Source organism: Eucyclogobius newberryi, unplaced genomic scaffold (genome assembly GCF_026437365.1).
Source record: "Eucyclogobius newberryi isolate DKJ021-1_F unplaced genomic scaffold, fEucNew1.0.hap1 SCAF_8, whole genome shotgun sequence".
In the NCBI taxonomy this organism is placed as follows: Eukaryota; Metazoa; Chordata; class Actinopteri; order Gobiiformes; family Gobiidae; genus Eucyclogobius; species Eucyclogobius newberryi.
This window is the reverse complement of record NW_027316500.1, coordinates 22,115,425-22,132,253: the sequence shown is the minus strand read 5'-3', so window position 1 is coordinate 22,132,253 and position 16,829 is coordinate 22,115,425. Positions and strand designations below refer to the sequence as shown.

Sequence of the window (16,829 nt, the reverse complement as noted above, 5' to 3'; positions counted from 1 at the left end):
TAAACTAAACATCTGAATTGTATAGAGCACGAGGTAGAATGAACTTCCTCATACCTCATGTTCCAGCTTGTGCATGGGAGCCAGTTTTCTTTGTCCTCCTTGTATTCATCACATTGTGGGGATGAAAACCTGTTCACAAACATTCATTCACAACCTGCATTCTTTATAAGGACAAAAATCAGATCGCAGTGAAGTCAATCCTTAGTTATTAGCTCAACAACATGACTTAAAGTTCAGATATGGGTTAGAATAAGTTTAAGCAAGTACTAACAAGGATCAGTCTGCAGGAAATGAATGCAAGTCAATGTAATGTCCTTGAAAAGCATGGAAGCCCAACATGTGTGTGTGTGTGTGTGTGTCATCTGCTGACGCCGGCCGCTCCTCTCTGGGATTACTGACCACATGACAACACAGGGCTGGCCGCCTGCTGAGCCAGTCTCATTTGGCTTCACAGTTCACCACAAACAGGACATTCCCAAACCTCAGCACGCCATTTCTTCCTATGTTTCCACAACTCTGGAATCTCAAACCCAGCTAAGAATGGCCCTCCAAGAAACAGAAGAGGAGTTTGACTTGGACTCGGAAAGCCTGGGTGAAGCGGACAAAGAGTACGATGACATTTTGGAGCTTAATCAGTTTGATGGATTGCCGTATTCTTCAAGATTTTACAAGCTACTGGAGGAAAGGAAGGAGTTGCCGGCATGGACAGTTAGAAATGAATTTATGGACGTTTTGGCTAAGGAGCAGTTTGTGTGGATGAGCGGTTGTGCCAGGAGCGGACGGAGTTCTCAAGTAAGTGCAAACACGTTCATACGTTTTAGCACACACGCCAAATAGTTACAAATGTGTGTTATTTTTGTCAGATTCCGCAGTGGTGTGCAGAGTTTTGCCTGTCGCGGCAGTACACAAACGGGATGGTGGTGTGCACACAAATCCACGCGCAGCAAGCAGTGGATTTGGCTTTACGAGTGGCAGATGAGATGGACGTCAACATCGGGCACGAAGTCGGATACAGCATTCCTATGGAGACGTGCTATGCCAACGACACAGTTTTGCGGTAAAACGGTCAAGAAGTAAAATAACTACAGTTTTTATTACAATTTCAGGATTTCAGACCATTTCAGTTGCAATTTAAACAGTTTTGCATTATGGTATATATTTTAGATTTAATTAGTTAATTGTTAAGTCTTTGTTTGAGCTCCTGAAAGTAGCTGATGTTGCTTATGTTACCCCACATTCTTATAATAACTGTACCTTTACTTTGACAAACTGTTGCTGCTCTTTACATCTTTCCCAGTGTTGCTGAAAACCCCACATTTTGCACTGTCACACATGCTAAATCGACATGCCCTTTCACTGTTGAAGACAACAAAAGACCCCGGCCCCCTCTTCTTTTCAGTGGTTATCCTCACAGCTGCCCGCCGCACACCCATCTGTCACCCCTCTCCTCTGCGCGCACCACAAAAGAGGCCTGAGCGCTGAAGGGGCCTGATAAGACAAACAGGCGGACCCCGAATCCTCTCTCAAACTAATTATCAGAGTATTATTACACTAATATGGCCCGAGCTGGAGAGACTATTTATGCTTCTCTTCTCTCTAGTCCACGCTTTTATGTTATCCACTGTTGTTAGAGAAAGATGAAGTTTGAATGTCAAGGGTTTCTTTGCTTCTCTCTGACCGCCTGATAAAAGTGTGACTAAATGTGTTGGAGTGTTACTTATTGCAAATCTGAGCAGCAAGTTCATTTAAACCCGTGTCCTTATGATAATTATAACCATGAACTGTTGTTTTATGGTATGGTTATTCATTTTGGGACCTTGATAGACTTAAAGTACTAGTGGTGAATCCATCTGTGAACAGTTAGAACAGTCCACAGATCTCCTCAGCCGTGATCAGTGCGGGTAAACTCCACCTGCTGGAGCTCAGAGGACAGGCTCTCTCTGACCTGGTCCAGAAGGCAGGCTTAATAATGCAGAGCCAAAGTCGGGTCGCCACAGGCTGTAAAGGACTTTAGGAACCACCAGATTGTACTCTGACTTTGGAGAAAGGGTCAAAGCCAAGTCCTGCGCAATACTCAGGAGCCTGAGGTTTCTATGGAAGAGACGACATGAAAAACATGGAGTCTTAAACAAGTCTTAAGCTCCGAGGAACATTCTGAGGGTTCGTGAGGGTACGTTAAGGACCAAAGGAGACAAAAGACCCTCCAGTCTGAGGTACACAGAGAACAACAGACAGACATGGTCTATATATCAGAGAAAAACCTGCATGTCTGCATGGCACATTCATAGACCGGAGTGGAGAACAGCACGTTGATGGGTTGATACTATCCATGGTAACTGCTACTTTGACGCTGACAAAAGTGCTAAAGTAACACACGGCCAAACAAGTTGGTTGGAGTTTACGACTTCACTAGTCCCTATAACATTTTGCATCCACAGATACTGCACAGACGACGTGTTGCTGAGGGAGATGATGTCGGACCCTCTGCTAGAGCACTACGCTGTGGTGGTAGTGGACCAGGCCCACCAGAGGACAGTGTGCACAGATGTCCTCCTGGGTCTGCTGAAGGACATATGTCTGCAGAGACCAGAGCTCAGGGTGGTGGTCCTCACTGCCACAGATCCAGCACCCAAACAGCTGGCACAATTCACCTCCACTGCAGTGACGCACATCCGGCTGCAGAACCAGGAAGTGGGAGAGGTGGTCCACAGCAGTGCACAGGAGGGCTACTTCTGCTCTGCTCTCAGACTGGTCCTGGAGATTCACCGCTCTGAGGCCGAGGGAGACGTTCTCGTGTTTCTCGTCACTACACAGGTAAAAGGACGCTCTTAAATGTGATATATATCAGCCAATTGAATAGAAAATACCTCCTACAGTAATATGCACAATATTATCATTAAAGGTGCCATAACATGCTTTTTTCACGTTTCGTAGTCTATCCTAAGTGTATAATTGATAATAATAAGGGTTGTGCAACACCCTTAACATAATAGTTAAGAAATATCACCCAGACCTTGGACCCCCTCACCAACCCGGAAATGCAGACGGCTTGGTTTGATATTCGCCCCCACCCTTGCGAAGAGCGATCTGGCTCCCCCGCCCAACCCGTGACGTAGTCTCAGAGCGCGCGTGTGCCCCGCCCACCCGTGACATAGCCCCACAGCTGTTAGCTCCGCGGTGCGCCGCTCCTGCCGCGCGAGTGAGTGAGTGATATAAATATATATATATATATATATATATATATATATATAAAAGTCTTATGTCCATCGCGCTCTTATTTCCTGGTTTTTCGGTATCGGATAGAACTTCTCTCCGTTTATTTTCCTGCTGCATCAACTGCCACATAAACCTTCACCATTGTGATAATAGTAGAGTGTGATATCATTAATGACGTTGCGGGTGAAGAGGGGGGAGGGGGAGGGGGGATGATGACGCGGTCCTGTGAACACCCCCCGTCAGTTTGGAGATTCGAGGAAAGGAGATAGTCTGTACTACTGTACTATAGCTAAACACTGCGGGAATCAATAAAAAAAAAACACTCTGGGTACATATATGAAGCACAAATAGCAATGTAAGAAGGTTAAAAGCTCTGAAAAGTCGATTTTGCATGTTATGGGACCTTTAAATTGAACAAATAAAAGCTAGACATATATATATTGGTATATATATATATATATATTGGTATATATACTTGGTACTGTACTTGCTTGGTCATAAAATTGATATATTATGTATTTATTAGGAGTGGGCGATATTGACCAAAATAAATATCCAGATAACAATATTCATACAGCATTATTTAAATCCAACATACAAGTGACATGTTTTGAACTTATTAGTTGAGGTTTAATCATCAGATAAATGTGAAATATCTGTAAAACAAAAAGATAAAGGAAGGAATATCACATCATACCCTTATTTGAAAGTTCACTTTTTCATTTCATTCAACTCTTTTTGTAGCATTTATTATCCATCCATCCATCCATTTTCTACCGCTTGGTCCCTTTCAGGGTCGCGAGTGACTGGAGCCTATCCCAGTGACTTCGGGCCTTAGGCTGTACACCCTGGACAGTGGCCAACTTGTCGCAGGGCCAACACAGAGACATAGACATTACAGACAGTTCACGCTCACATTCATTCACTAGGGCCAATTTAGAGTCACCAATTTTACCTAACACATGCATGTCTTTGGACGGTGGGAAGAGCCAGAGAACCCGGAGAGAACCCACGGTAACACGGGGAGAACATGCAGACTCCACCCAGAGAGATCATGTGATGTTGGTCTGGTCCGGGAATCGAACCCATGATCTCCTTCTTGGGAGGCAGGAGCGCTATCCGCCTTTGCCACCGTGCACCCCGCATTTATTATGATAAACAATAAACTCAATATTCAAATTGAAAATTTGCACATCTTCTAAACAGCCTTTGTGATATTATCAAAAAAATGTATGTATTTCCCACCTCTAGTATTTTTTTTATATCTACTTTTACTTTATTTAAGTTAACATATTACAATGGTTGACAACAATACATTTGCAATAAACACTATCATCATCCGTTAACCCATCACACTAACCCTAACCCACTGCCCAAACATGGACCCTGCTTTGTTGCTATTGGTGCAAAACTATAACAAGATCATTACCTGTCGTCTAACTTCAGGAGATCAACTTGGCCCATGAGATCCTGAGTCACGAGGCGGTCAGTTTACCCTCTGTTCTGGGCGAGCTGCTGCCCGTCGCCGCACACCCAGGGGCCCCCGGGAGCCTCCAGGACTGCACTGAGAGACCCAGGGCGAGGAGGAGAGTGTTCCTCACCTCCAGCCCCAACGAGGACTTCTTCTGGGCCGCCTACTCTGTCAGATTTGTCATCGATGCAGGACTGGAGAGGAGATTTGTAAGTCTCACCTTTGAGCCTGCATGAGGAAATAAAGAATAACAATGGAACAATAGCTCTTTTTATGTTTTGGAAAATTGTTTAATCGATCAAACTTGAATTGGATTTTTTTTTTTTTTTTTTTTTAAAGAATCAGAAAAATATATCTTTTCAATGGGAAATATTCATGAATAGGCTAGAATGAAAGAGCATTGATTTCTGACGTTTTAGGGCATTTTTGAATCTGTAAATAAATTTTAAAAAGTAAAAATTCACAGTAGACACTTTCACTGCACTACATTAGTAAAAAAGACTTTCTTCAGGGTTTGAGGGGTTCATTTTTATCATGTTTGTGGCGACGTCCTGCCTAAAAGTCTTGACTTTGAGGGGGAAAAAATACCAAAATTCTAGAAAGATTGAGAAATGTATTTACTAAAAAAACAGCACAATTCTTTATCAAGATCAACACATTTCACTCTTTAATAACCTCTCTTTAATCTAAAAGTAGGTTTTTATGTATGTTTTATTTTTATTTTGCTCCTTTATCTGTACTTTTACTTCAGTAACAAAATAAAGTACTTCTTCCACCCATGGTTAGTAGTGTACAAAATGTGTGTTTTGACCATTGTTTGGCTTAGGACACAGATATTTAGTGTCAATCTTCTGTAAATTTACCAGAATATTACTCCTTTTACGATTGTCATTCTCAACCTTCCGTACGGACACTAAAGAAACACACAGTCAAACCATACCATTCTAAACTCTTTCTATTTCAGGTGTACAACCCCAGAATCAGAACAAACTCCATCCTCATTCAGCCAATCAGCGCAGGCCAAGCCACGAGCAGACAGCAGCTGGCAGGACCCACAGGTGACGCCGGTGAACAAAACAATTACTGTGAACTTCCTTTCTAAATGAATCTCTTCCTTCCTCAGGCAAGTGCTTCAGCCTGTACCCAGAGGAGAGGCAGCTTCCTGCAGAGACTCGGCCTCTTATAGTGGAGGCTAACATCACGTCTACAGTGCTTTTCTTAAAGAGGATGGAAATAGCCGGACTGGGCCACTGTGACTTCATCGACCGACCCGGTGAGAGCGATAAAGGGAACAAATGACAGTCTTAGAAGTTTGTGACATGTTTTAACGCCTCTGTATAATGCGCTTGTGTCCCGGGCGGATCAGGCTGTAATGACTCGCCTCAGATGTGTGCTTTGTTCATCCATCACTTAAGTAATAGTCTAAGTAGAGCGGCTATATTGACAAAAAAGGGAATATTTCTAGATTTTTTTGAGAATCCTGATGACAATATTCAAACAAAAGTATGTCAGTCCAACAGATCGTTTTATATTTAATCAGCTCTTTTTTTATATACCGGTAATTATTTTCTTTCTTTCTCGCTCGATCAACATCAAATAACAAATTCAGAAATACTTCCTTAACCCTTTGAGGCAATCGCTGTTGTGCTTTCAGGCGTTACAAAAATACATTGAATTGAAAATGAATGTTACTGAGTGGTGCCCGGTGGTGGAGTGGTTAAGGCAGCAGCACATATACCAGGCTCCACGTGCAGCCGGCCGCAGTGTTGTGAGACAGTTTGCTTTATGTCCTCCCTTCTCTCTCACCCCCATTTCATGCTCAGCTGTCCTGTCTAATAAAGCCTACGGGTCAAACGTTGCGAAACTAGATACTCATTTGAACATGTATTGATACTGAAACAAGTTGGACCTTTCCTGAACTGGACTTGCCCTGTATAAGATCTTTTCTAAGACCACATGGTAATTTTAAAGGAACTGTTGTTATTTTGTGTTTGTATTGTTTTTATTATGGTGTTCTTGACATGTTCTTCAGTATCAGGCTATTTCCTCAGTCTCAGAATCAAGTTTGAAGTAGACTCTGGATTTGACTGACCCGTTGCCTCGGCTGCGTGGGTCGTGTCCCTTTTGGAACATTTGCTCTGTTCTTCTGTCTCTCTCTCTGTTTCATCCCGTTGTTAAAATGAACAGACTTTTAGTTATTGTTGAGCGATGAAGCGTGGCACAGCTGAACTGACAGCTCCTGTTCTGAGCGCTGACCTGCTTCCTGGGCTTTGTTTCCTGCTCCATTCACCTCCTCCACCTCCTCCTCCTCCTCCTCCACCTCCTCCTCCTCCTCCGCAGCAGCAGCACAGGCGGGAGAGAGAGTCAAACTCAGAGCCACTCAGATAGACTCAGACTCAGAGAGACTTAGATAGACTCAGTTGGACTCAGACTCGGATAGACTCAGACTCAGACAGACTCAGTCAGACTCACTCAGACTCAGACAGACTCAGTCAGACTCAGTTAGACTCAAACTCAGTTAGACTCAGACTCGGATAGACTCACTCAGACTCAGACAGACTCAGTCAGACTCAGTCAGACTCAGTCAGACTAAGTCAGACTCAGTCAGACTCAGTCAGACTCAGTCAGACTCAGACAGACTCAGTCAGACTCAGACAGACTCACTCAGACTCAGACAGACTCAGTCAAACTCAGTCAGACTCAGTCAGACTCAGACAGACTCAGACAGACTCAGACAGACTCAGTCAGACTCAGTCAGACTCAGTCAGACTCAGACAGACTCAGACAGACTCAGTCAGACTCAGTCAGACTCAGTCAGACTCAGTCAGACTCAGACAGACTCAGACAGACTCAGTCAGACTCAGTCAGACTCAGTCAGACTCAGACAGACTCAGACAGACTCAGACAGACTCACTCAGACTCAGACAGACTCAGACAGACTCAGTCAAACTCAGTCAGACTCAGTCAGACTCAGACAGACTCAGACAGACTCACTCAGACTCAGACAGACTCAGACAGACTCAGTCAAACTCAGTCAGACTCGGATAGACTCAGATAGACTCAGACTCGTATAGACTGAGATAGACTCAGACTCGGATAGACTCGGATAGACTCTGACTCAGATTGACTCAGACTCGGATAGACTCAGATTGACTCAGTTAGACTCAGTTAGACTCAGAGAGACTCCATTAGCTGATATTAGAAGCACTGCAGAGCACGAGTGAGAGATGGATTGCGTCTGGCGTAAACATGTTTGTCACAAAATGCACAGTAGAAAATCTTATTTGTGTGATGAAAGAGTTTTAATTTAGCATAGTGATGCATGCCAGATGTGGGGATGAGGAGATTATAAAAATGCTAATCTGCAGAGGGCTGTTTCAGGGGGAGGCTCAGTGGGTCAGATATTAGGATTATCACATGAAATGCATGATCTAAAAATCACACACTCTGTAATTAATCCTGGATTCTAAAAAAAGAGATGCAAGTATATACATGCTATCATATATATTAATAAATATAGTACATATATTGAGAGCGACAATGGTGGAAAGTAACAAAATACAAAAGTAAAAGTACTTGTAAGGGGAATATTGTACTTTCTGTACTATACTTTTACTTGAGTATTTTCTACTTCTTCCTGGAAGTAGACTGCTAGTACTCTTTAGTGAGCTGAACCATTGTTGTAGTATGTTAGTGGAGGTTGAACCAATAACCTAAAAGTTAGTTATAAGTCTACTCTTAGTTAATACAAATGTGTTGTGGATTTACTTTTCTCTGCACAGAAAGATAATAACAATTTGAATGCATTGCAGACAAGAGTCACTGCCACCGTGTCAGAAGGCATTATTGTCAAAGAGCTTCAATATATGTTGTCTGCCACTTAATAATACTATAATATTAGTGCAAATTGTAAACAAGCACGTGATCGACCAGTGGCTGTTGTCAGAGGAGTTAAAAAGTGATTCAAATTATATGTAAACAGTAACAGTAACCCTCTGATTACTCACACCAGTGTTTATGTGAATTTAGCCAATGCTTTGCTTCAACGTGAATAAGATAATCTCATTAGCAAAAATTGAGTGCTAAAATTAAATTGGTGTCTAAAAAAATGAATGACGCAAAATGACTCGCTAGCGCCACCTGCAATTTAAAACATTGTAAAAATATGACGGTCACTTCAAAAAATAGACCGTGTGAAGACATGTAAAAAATTAAATTATGACCCCGCCCTAAATCATACAGGAAGTCGGCCATATTGAATCAAACACGGCAATGACAAAAGTTTACCTCGCCGTACATTTGGAATCTCCTCCTACAGTTTTCATTGAAAACACACAAAACCCAATAGCAATGAAATGTTATGAATTTTAAGCTGATAAGCCTTTGGGTATGGTCATTGTGAATTTTTAAACAAAATTGCAATTTTTGTAATTTAAAAAAAAATAGAAGTTTCTTAGTCATTTTTTGGGGGGAATATTTTAATAGAGCGTTTGTGAAAACTTCCAAGCTGAACGCAATGATATGCAAATGTAGAGGCTAGCTAATAAAATTACTCTAGCGCCCTCTCCAAAAAAATCATAAAAGACTATTAATTTGTCGTAGACAACTGAAAATATGTATAAGGAGTTCATCTGAGACCAGGCACAATTTTAAAAAATACGCGACTCTAGCTTGAGTTTTTATAGCTTTGAGTGTTTATTTACTAAATGCTAATCCAGCGTAAGCTGCGCTCTATTCATTTAATAGCTTAGCATTAGCTCGACATTAGCTGCTGACCATGCATTCCTATGAGTGCTGTTAGCTTCACGCTATGCTATGCCACAGTAGGCTCTCAGGGACCCCCTACAGCAGGCTCTCCCCACAGCAGGCTCTCAGGGACCCCATACAGCACGCTCTAAGGGGCCCCCCACAGCGAAAAATCCTCTATTATTCCTTTAACCTATTGTCTCTTAATAATGAATTATTTGATTTCAGAAGGCATGAGCTGTGAAATCACAGAGTATCGTTCCAAATGCATCTTTTTGTGTAGCTAAACGTTAGCTTGCGTTAGCTTGCGTGAACTTGCGTAAAATGATAAAACACTGTAAATAATGTATAACAAGACCACATTTAAAAGCACAGATAATGTTGGTCTCTTTTAAAACCAGCTCAAAGTTCAGTCTGAAAAGTATTTCAAACTGTAGCACCCTCTTGCGCGTCTTAAAATACCCATGATTCTTTGTGGTGGCAGACCCCAGCAGTCTGATGCAGGCCCTGGAGGAGCTGGACTACCTGGCCGCGCTGGATAACCATGGCAACCTGTCGGAGGTGGGGATCATCATGTCCGAGCTGCCCCTGGAGCCTCAGCTGGCCAAAACCCTGCTGGCCTCCTGCGAGTTCGACTGCGTGAGCGAGGTGGTCATCATCGCTGCCATGGTAACAGGTAACAAACCAATACAGTTCAGTGCATAGACTCTAGGGACATAACCGTGTGAAATGTATTTATATTATACTTTGTGACAGGATACAAGGCAATTTCACGCTTTTTATTTTTAATATTGATCTGTTTTTAGGTGAGTTCACACATTCTTCTCTTTCAAACACATTTCATGGATAAGAAATAAATACAAATCTGATGTGATATTGTGGAAAGAATTGTAGAAATTTCCTTTTTAAATGCCTTTGGAATGAATTATTACGCTCATATTCCAAAAAATCAAGATATAAAATTGCTTAATGGCCGTTCTTTCTTCACGTTGTCTGCTCTAAAATTGAGCAAAGGATCGTAGTTTCTGCAGCAAAACAATTCTTTTCAGCACTTTTATTTTTCCATATTTTGACTCTACAATATTACAGTATTTTGGTTATTGTTACATCTCTAATATTGAAGTCGATAGTAATGATCATGACGGTTTACTAAGTGGAAGCTGGAACAATATATTTGTATGTTCAATATTTATTATGTCTACAATTTATTTGAACTAACAAAATTGTTGGTAATTTTAGCTGTAAAGGGTTGAATAATTAACAAATATGAACTACATTTTACATTTGAAATAATCATTTTATGACAAAATGTTGATGATTCTGTCTGCAAAACACTACGTTCTATAACTGCTTTTTTGTTTATCGTCATTAGTCAATACCAGACTCTAAAATATAATAAAATACTCACTACTGCAAGACTTAGACATGACATTTTAGCGTTTTTAAATGTGCGTTTCCTCTCCAGCGCCATCTTGTTTCTTGGTCCCCACTAAAGACTTGAAGCCAGAAGCCGCACAGTCCCACATGAAGTTTCAGCACCCAGAAGGAGACCATTTCACCCTCATCAACATCTACAAGGCCTTCACCCAGAGCCAGCACGACCCATGTGAGCCCTGCAGACGCACGCGCCCGGCCCGAGCTCAACGTCCAGTCGTCACAGTCGTGTTTCTGCTTTCTCTTCCCTCAGATTGCAGCGTGGAGAAGTGGTGTCTGGAGAACTACCTTGACCACAGCGCGTTGCTGATGGTGGAGGCGCTCTGCTCTGAGCTCATGGACACTCTGAAGAGGATCGAGCTGCCCGTTTCTCTGCCCGCGTTTGGTTCAAGAAACAACACCATCAGCGTAAAAAGAGCTCTGCTGGCCGGGTTCTTCATGCAGGTCAGATGATGATGAGTGAATATATGACTGTGGTAATCGGACACTTTTGATTACTGTAGTTGTAATGTTTTGGTGTGAATTAAAGACTGAAATAGACTTGGAGATTGATCAGATCTAGTTCTAAAATATGACTTACATTTTAGTTTTAAATTTATTCAATATATTATCAGTACAATATTTTCCCTCTTCTTGCATTACTTAACATTTCACTTCACTTTTACTTTCATATCTCATGTTAAAGACTGATTTTTCTCTGTCATTCTTTTTGAAGTGCTTTATATTTTGATTTAAACTGTTTCATCGTCTCATTCCACAAACTGAAGCATGAAAGTGTTGCTTAGTTGTTTGCACGCTCTCTTGATTTAAAGTTTAGTTTCCAAATGTTTATGTCTTGTCTCAATACATTACTTATTATTTTAAACTAACTGATTTGCCAATTCTTAAGAACATTTTACTTACTCCATTTATGTTCTTGTTTTAAGCTAAAAAGTGCGTGTCACATAAGCAAATAAACCTCATCTAGTTAATAAACTACTAACATCTTGACGAATATTCTGAATTCAAGTCATTTTAAACAAGGCTGGATATTCCATTTTTGCAGTCTGGGTGTACGTAACCATGGTAATCGACTACACACTTGATTACTTAGGTCCTGATTTATGCCTGGCTTGCCATTGTTCCTCACAAGGGTCACTTCATTTGTCCCGTCTCCTCCAGGTGGCCCGTGATGTGGATGGCTGTGGAAACTACTTGATCCTGACTCACAAACACGTGGCCCAGATCCACCCTGCCTCCTGCTACGGGCCAAAGAGCCCCAAACTGGGCCTCCCTGAGTGGGTACTTTTCCATGAGCACTCCTTCTCTGAGGACAACTGCCTCCGCACAGTCACACAAATCAAACCACACGAGTGAGTACACTTCTGCTCTTTAAAGGCCCTGTTTTATGCTAAATAGGCTTTATTTGACCTAATGATGATGATCCATCCTTGAATCATCTTCAAAAACATAGCTGGAGTTGTATCTGCCCCTCTATGATCTTATCTTATCAGTGCACTGTAATCCATGAAACTCCTTAGTATCTTTTTTAAGTCCAAACACCTTCCTTTTTTGTTTCTTATTGGTCGGGACAGTGCATGTTAATGAACATACATCATTTTCATTCTTTAAACACACCTGATTGTAATTGTAATTTCCATCCTTTGTCCCACGTTCACTCTCACAAACACACTCTCATTCATACACCAGCATGCATGGAGACACACTCGTGCTCAAGGACACAACGGCAGTGTACGCTACCGCCCCCCTGTGGCACCTAACATACCAGCGGTCTACCATCCAAGCACTAACAAGGCCAGCCAGTCCTATTTATTTAATTTTGCCCTCCATCTGAATGGGTCAGTTTGTCACAAATTTTAAAAAATGCCCTAAAATTCAAACTAATTTAATAGGACTTTTTTCCCCAAAAAACGTTATTATTATATAATATTAAAACAATGTTTATGAAATTAGCTTCAACATTGAGAAAGGAATTGTCAAAACCCAACAAGTCATGCGTTTTATGGAAACCAAACAGGGGTGAACCGTCAGAAGACAGAGGTCATCTCCTGCTCATCTCTATTTATACACTCTAGGGCTGGAAAATATGAAAACAAGTTTTTCATAGTTCTCATATTGATCAATCATTAAAAAAATAGATTCTGTCTTTTTAAAATTACTGACGATATATTGCACAGGCACAGCCCTTAGACAGACCTACAGTGTACTCAAGGCCGGGCGTATCGTTAGCTGAAGTATTAAAAAACAAAACAAAGTGCATAATGTAGGACCCTTAAACATTGTGGTCTGGATTAGATTTGGACTTAATGTTGCTGGAGATTGAATTTTAATCAGAGACATTTGGAAAATCCCAGTGTGGGACAGTCACGACGCTGGTGGCACAGAATGTCTGGTAATCCTTGTCCACTATCTCAGCTGCTGGGACAGGATTACACATCACACATGTTTGACAATGTGGAGCTCAGCCTAATGTGCAAAGAGAGGGAGGAGGAAGGGCTCACGGTCCACGCATTCTGACTATAACTACTACTAAAACCGTATAAGCTCTGGGATTTCTTACAACTGCAAAGATTGGGTCATGAATTCATAATTTAATTCATATTTACAGTATGTCTATTTGAGCTGGGAATCACAGGGTCACTCACAATTCAATACACAGTACATTTAGTTTAGTTTATTGATGTAATGAGACGTGGACAGTGCACTATATACATTAACCTTAACAGAAGAGGTGCTTTATAAGTTGTAGCTCGTGCTAATTTCCTGCTGTAGCCCTTGAACGGGCTGATGTTACAGTTCATGGCTCACAATACAATCAAATTATGAATAATAATATAATGACAAACTACATTTGAACAACAGTATTACCACTACATGCACAAAATTGATATGAAATACACCATTGTTCCCTCCCGGACGGTGCAGTGTTTTCCAAACAACAAGCCATGGATTAACCGTGAACTGAAGGCTCTGCTGAAGGAGAAGAAGAGAGCCTTCAGGTCAGGGAACAAGGAGGAGCTGAGGACTGTGCAGAAGGAGCTGAGGAGGAAGATCAGGCAGGCTGAGGCCGGCTACAAGAGGAGGATGGAGGAGCAGCTGCAGCAAAAGAACATTCAGGGAGTGTGTAGGAGCCTGAAAACCATCACGGGCTTCAAAATCCCCCCTGCCCAGACAGAGGGGGATCTACAGTGGGTGAATGATTTAAATGCTCACTTCTTGAGGTTTGATCGGTCACCCGCCCCTCCCCCTGCACAGCTGCATGCTCCCTCTTCCACAGCTGGACAATGCCCTGCATCTGTTCCTCTTCGCTTATCTGCCCCGGACCATCAGCTCCCCACTTCGCCTGGACTCACCCATCCCCCCAGCACACGGTCCCCCTGCCAACCACTGACTGTCACAGCAGCACAGGTGAGGAGTGAGCTGAAGAGGATTAAAGTGAGGAAGGCAGCAGGACCTGATGGCATCAGCCCCAGGCTCCTTAAGTCCTGCGCAGATGAACTGTGTGGAGTGATGGAGCATGTCTTCAACATGAGCCTGAAGCTGAGGGTGGTACCACAGGTCTGGAAGACCTCCTGTCTGGTACCTGTGCCTAAGACACCGCGTCCCAAAGACCTCAACAGCTTCAGGCCAGTGGCTCTCACGTCCCACCTGATGAAGACACTGGAGCGGCTAGTCCTGGACCACCTCCGCTCCACCGTGAGCTCAGCCATGGACCCGCTGCAGTTTGCATATCGGTCTGGCATCGGAGTGGAGGACGCCGTCATCTCCCTGCTGCACCGCTCTCTCTCTCACCTGGAAAAGCCTGGCAGCTCTGTGAGGATTCTGTTCTTCGATCTTTCCAGCGCCTTCAACACCATCCAGCCGCTGCTCCTGAGGGACAAGCTGGAGACGGCTGGTGTGGAGTATGACCTGGCAGAGTGATCCTGGACTACCTCACAGACCGACCCCAGTTTGTGAGAGCCCGGAACTGTGTGTCTGACACTCGGACCTGCAGTGTGGGGGCGCCCCAGGGCACTGTCCTCGCGCCCTTTCTCTTCACCCTTTACACTGCAGACTTCAGACATGACACGGGCAGCTGTGTCCTGCAGAAGTTCTCTGACGACTCTGCCATCATCGGACTCATCACGGACGACGATGATGCGGAGTACAGAGGACTGGCGCAGGACTTTGTGGACTGGTGTCAGCGGAACCACCTCCTCATCAACAAGGAGATGGTGGTGGATTTCCGCAGACGCCACCCCACTGCCCCCTCACCAGTGAACATCCAGGGACGGGACATTGAGAGAGTGGACTCATACAAGTACCTGGGTGTTCATCTGAACCACAAACTGGACTGGACTCATAACACAGACGCACTGTACAGGAAGAGCCAGAGTCGGCTCTACCTCCTGAGGAGACTCAGGTCTTTTGGAGTGACAGGGCCACTCCTGAAGACCTTCTACAACTCTGTGGTGGCATCAGCCCTCCTGTATGGTGTGGCCTGCTGGAGCAGCAGCATCACAGAGAGGGAGAGGAAGAGGCTGGACAGAGTCATCAAGAAGTCCAGCTCCATCCTGGGCGGTGCTCTGGACTCGGTGCAGGAGGTGGGGGACAGGAGGGTCCTGGCTAGATTCACATCTATGCTGGACCATGAGTGTCACCCCCTGCAGGACACTCTGTCCGCTCTGGAGAGCAGCTTCAGTGAGAGACTGATCCACCCTCGCTGTGTGAAGGAAAGGTTCCGTAGGTCTTTCCTTCCTGCTGCTGTCAGACTTTATAACAAACACTGTTAGTCCTGAACACTCGCAATACTGACCTAACCTAATACTGATGTGCAATTCTGTCATATGTGCAATTGCTGTTGGAATTCATGTGCAATTCATGTGCAATTACTGTGATATTCATGTGCAATTACTGTCGTAATCACATGCAATGGTATTTATGTATTTATTTATTTATTTGTCTATGGGAGTTTTTATTTATTTATAGGAGATCTTCTACTGAAAGTGTTTTTCAGACTTCCTATAAGTGATCTGTTCTTCTGTATCTACCTCTGTATCTACCTGCGTTGCACCAATGAAATTTCCCCATGTGGGACAATAAAGGAATATCTTATCTTATCTTATCTTATCTTACCAATTTTAAGAGTAAATTTTTTTTTTTTTTGCATAAAGAAATTACTTTAGGTTAAAAATAAAAAGTAAAATATACAAAACATATATTTTAGCACACTCTTTAATAGATGTTTACCCAGAAATACCTAGGTTTGCTGTTCAGGTCCCAGTTTTGTGTTGGCCTATACTCACTTTTAATGTTAGTCTTCCTGTTAGTGTGTACAGATTGATATTTCATTGTCAAAGAACTCCATATAAAAGGTCTTGATTCTTCCTCCTTAGATTCATTGAGATGGCGCCTCAGTATTTCTTCTACAACCTTCCATCGAGTGAGAGCAAAGATCTGCTTCAGCAGATCCTGAACCGGAGCCTGTGTCCTGAAGAGAAGGCTGCAGTAACACCGAGTAACCACCAGGAGGAACACACACATGACCGCTGTGTTATACAATAATATGTTACTTTTACTAATGTGTTTAATATGTGTCAGTTTTTATTTATACTAGTTTACTCATCAGACTATTCACTGCACCGCATCAAATGTTCTGTGTTTTACACTCATCTCACTTTCAGCTCACAAGCACAATAAATATGGTACATTATACTGGTCTTATTGTAGTATGATTGACATACTATTACTATAATGTAGTCCGCCTCACCACATCTTGTCACCCAAGATATATATATTTGTATTATTGTCTATGTTAGAAACTTAAACACATTTCACCCTGGAGAGACTCAGACACAGGACACAGAAGAGAATGATTAGCAAGCTTTATTACGGAGGTTATTTGGCGCTCAGACCCCGGTGGAAGACAGTGATCATGGGCACTCCATAATCTGATTGAATTAGATGTCTCCCCCAGAGCCTG

The 16,829-nt window shown here is 42.7% G+C and overlaps 1 protein-coding gene across 1 annotated transcript; it reads left to right on the top strand.

Annotated features, from left to right (window-relative positions):
* The first annotated feature begins 387 nt into the window (after positions 1–387).
* dhx32b (DEAH (Asp-Glu-Ala-His) box polypeptide 32b) lies at positions 388–16,560 on the top strand. The gene is made up of 11 exons (XM_072437147.1): positions 388–792; positions 864–1,057; positions 2,439–2,814; positions 4,663–4,896; positions 5,652–5,745; positions 5,811–5,960; positions 9,918–10,109; positions 10,899–11,039; positions 11,121–11,311; positions 12,029–12,219; positions 16,243–16,560. The coding sequence occupies exons 1-11, from the start codon at positions 403–405 to the stop codon at positions 16,409–16,411; spliced, it is 2,322 nt and encodes a 773-aa protein (XP_072293248.1). The 5' UTR covers positions 388–402; the 3' UTR covers positions 16,412–16,560.
* The last annotated feature ends 269 nt before the right edge of the window (positions 16,561–16,829 follow it).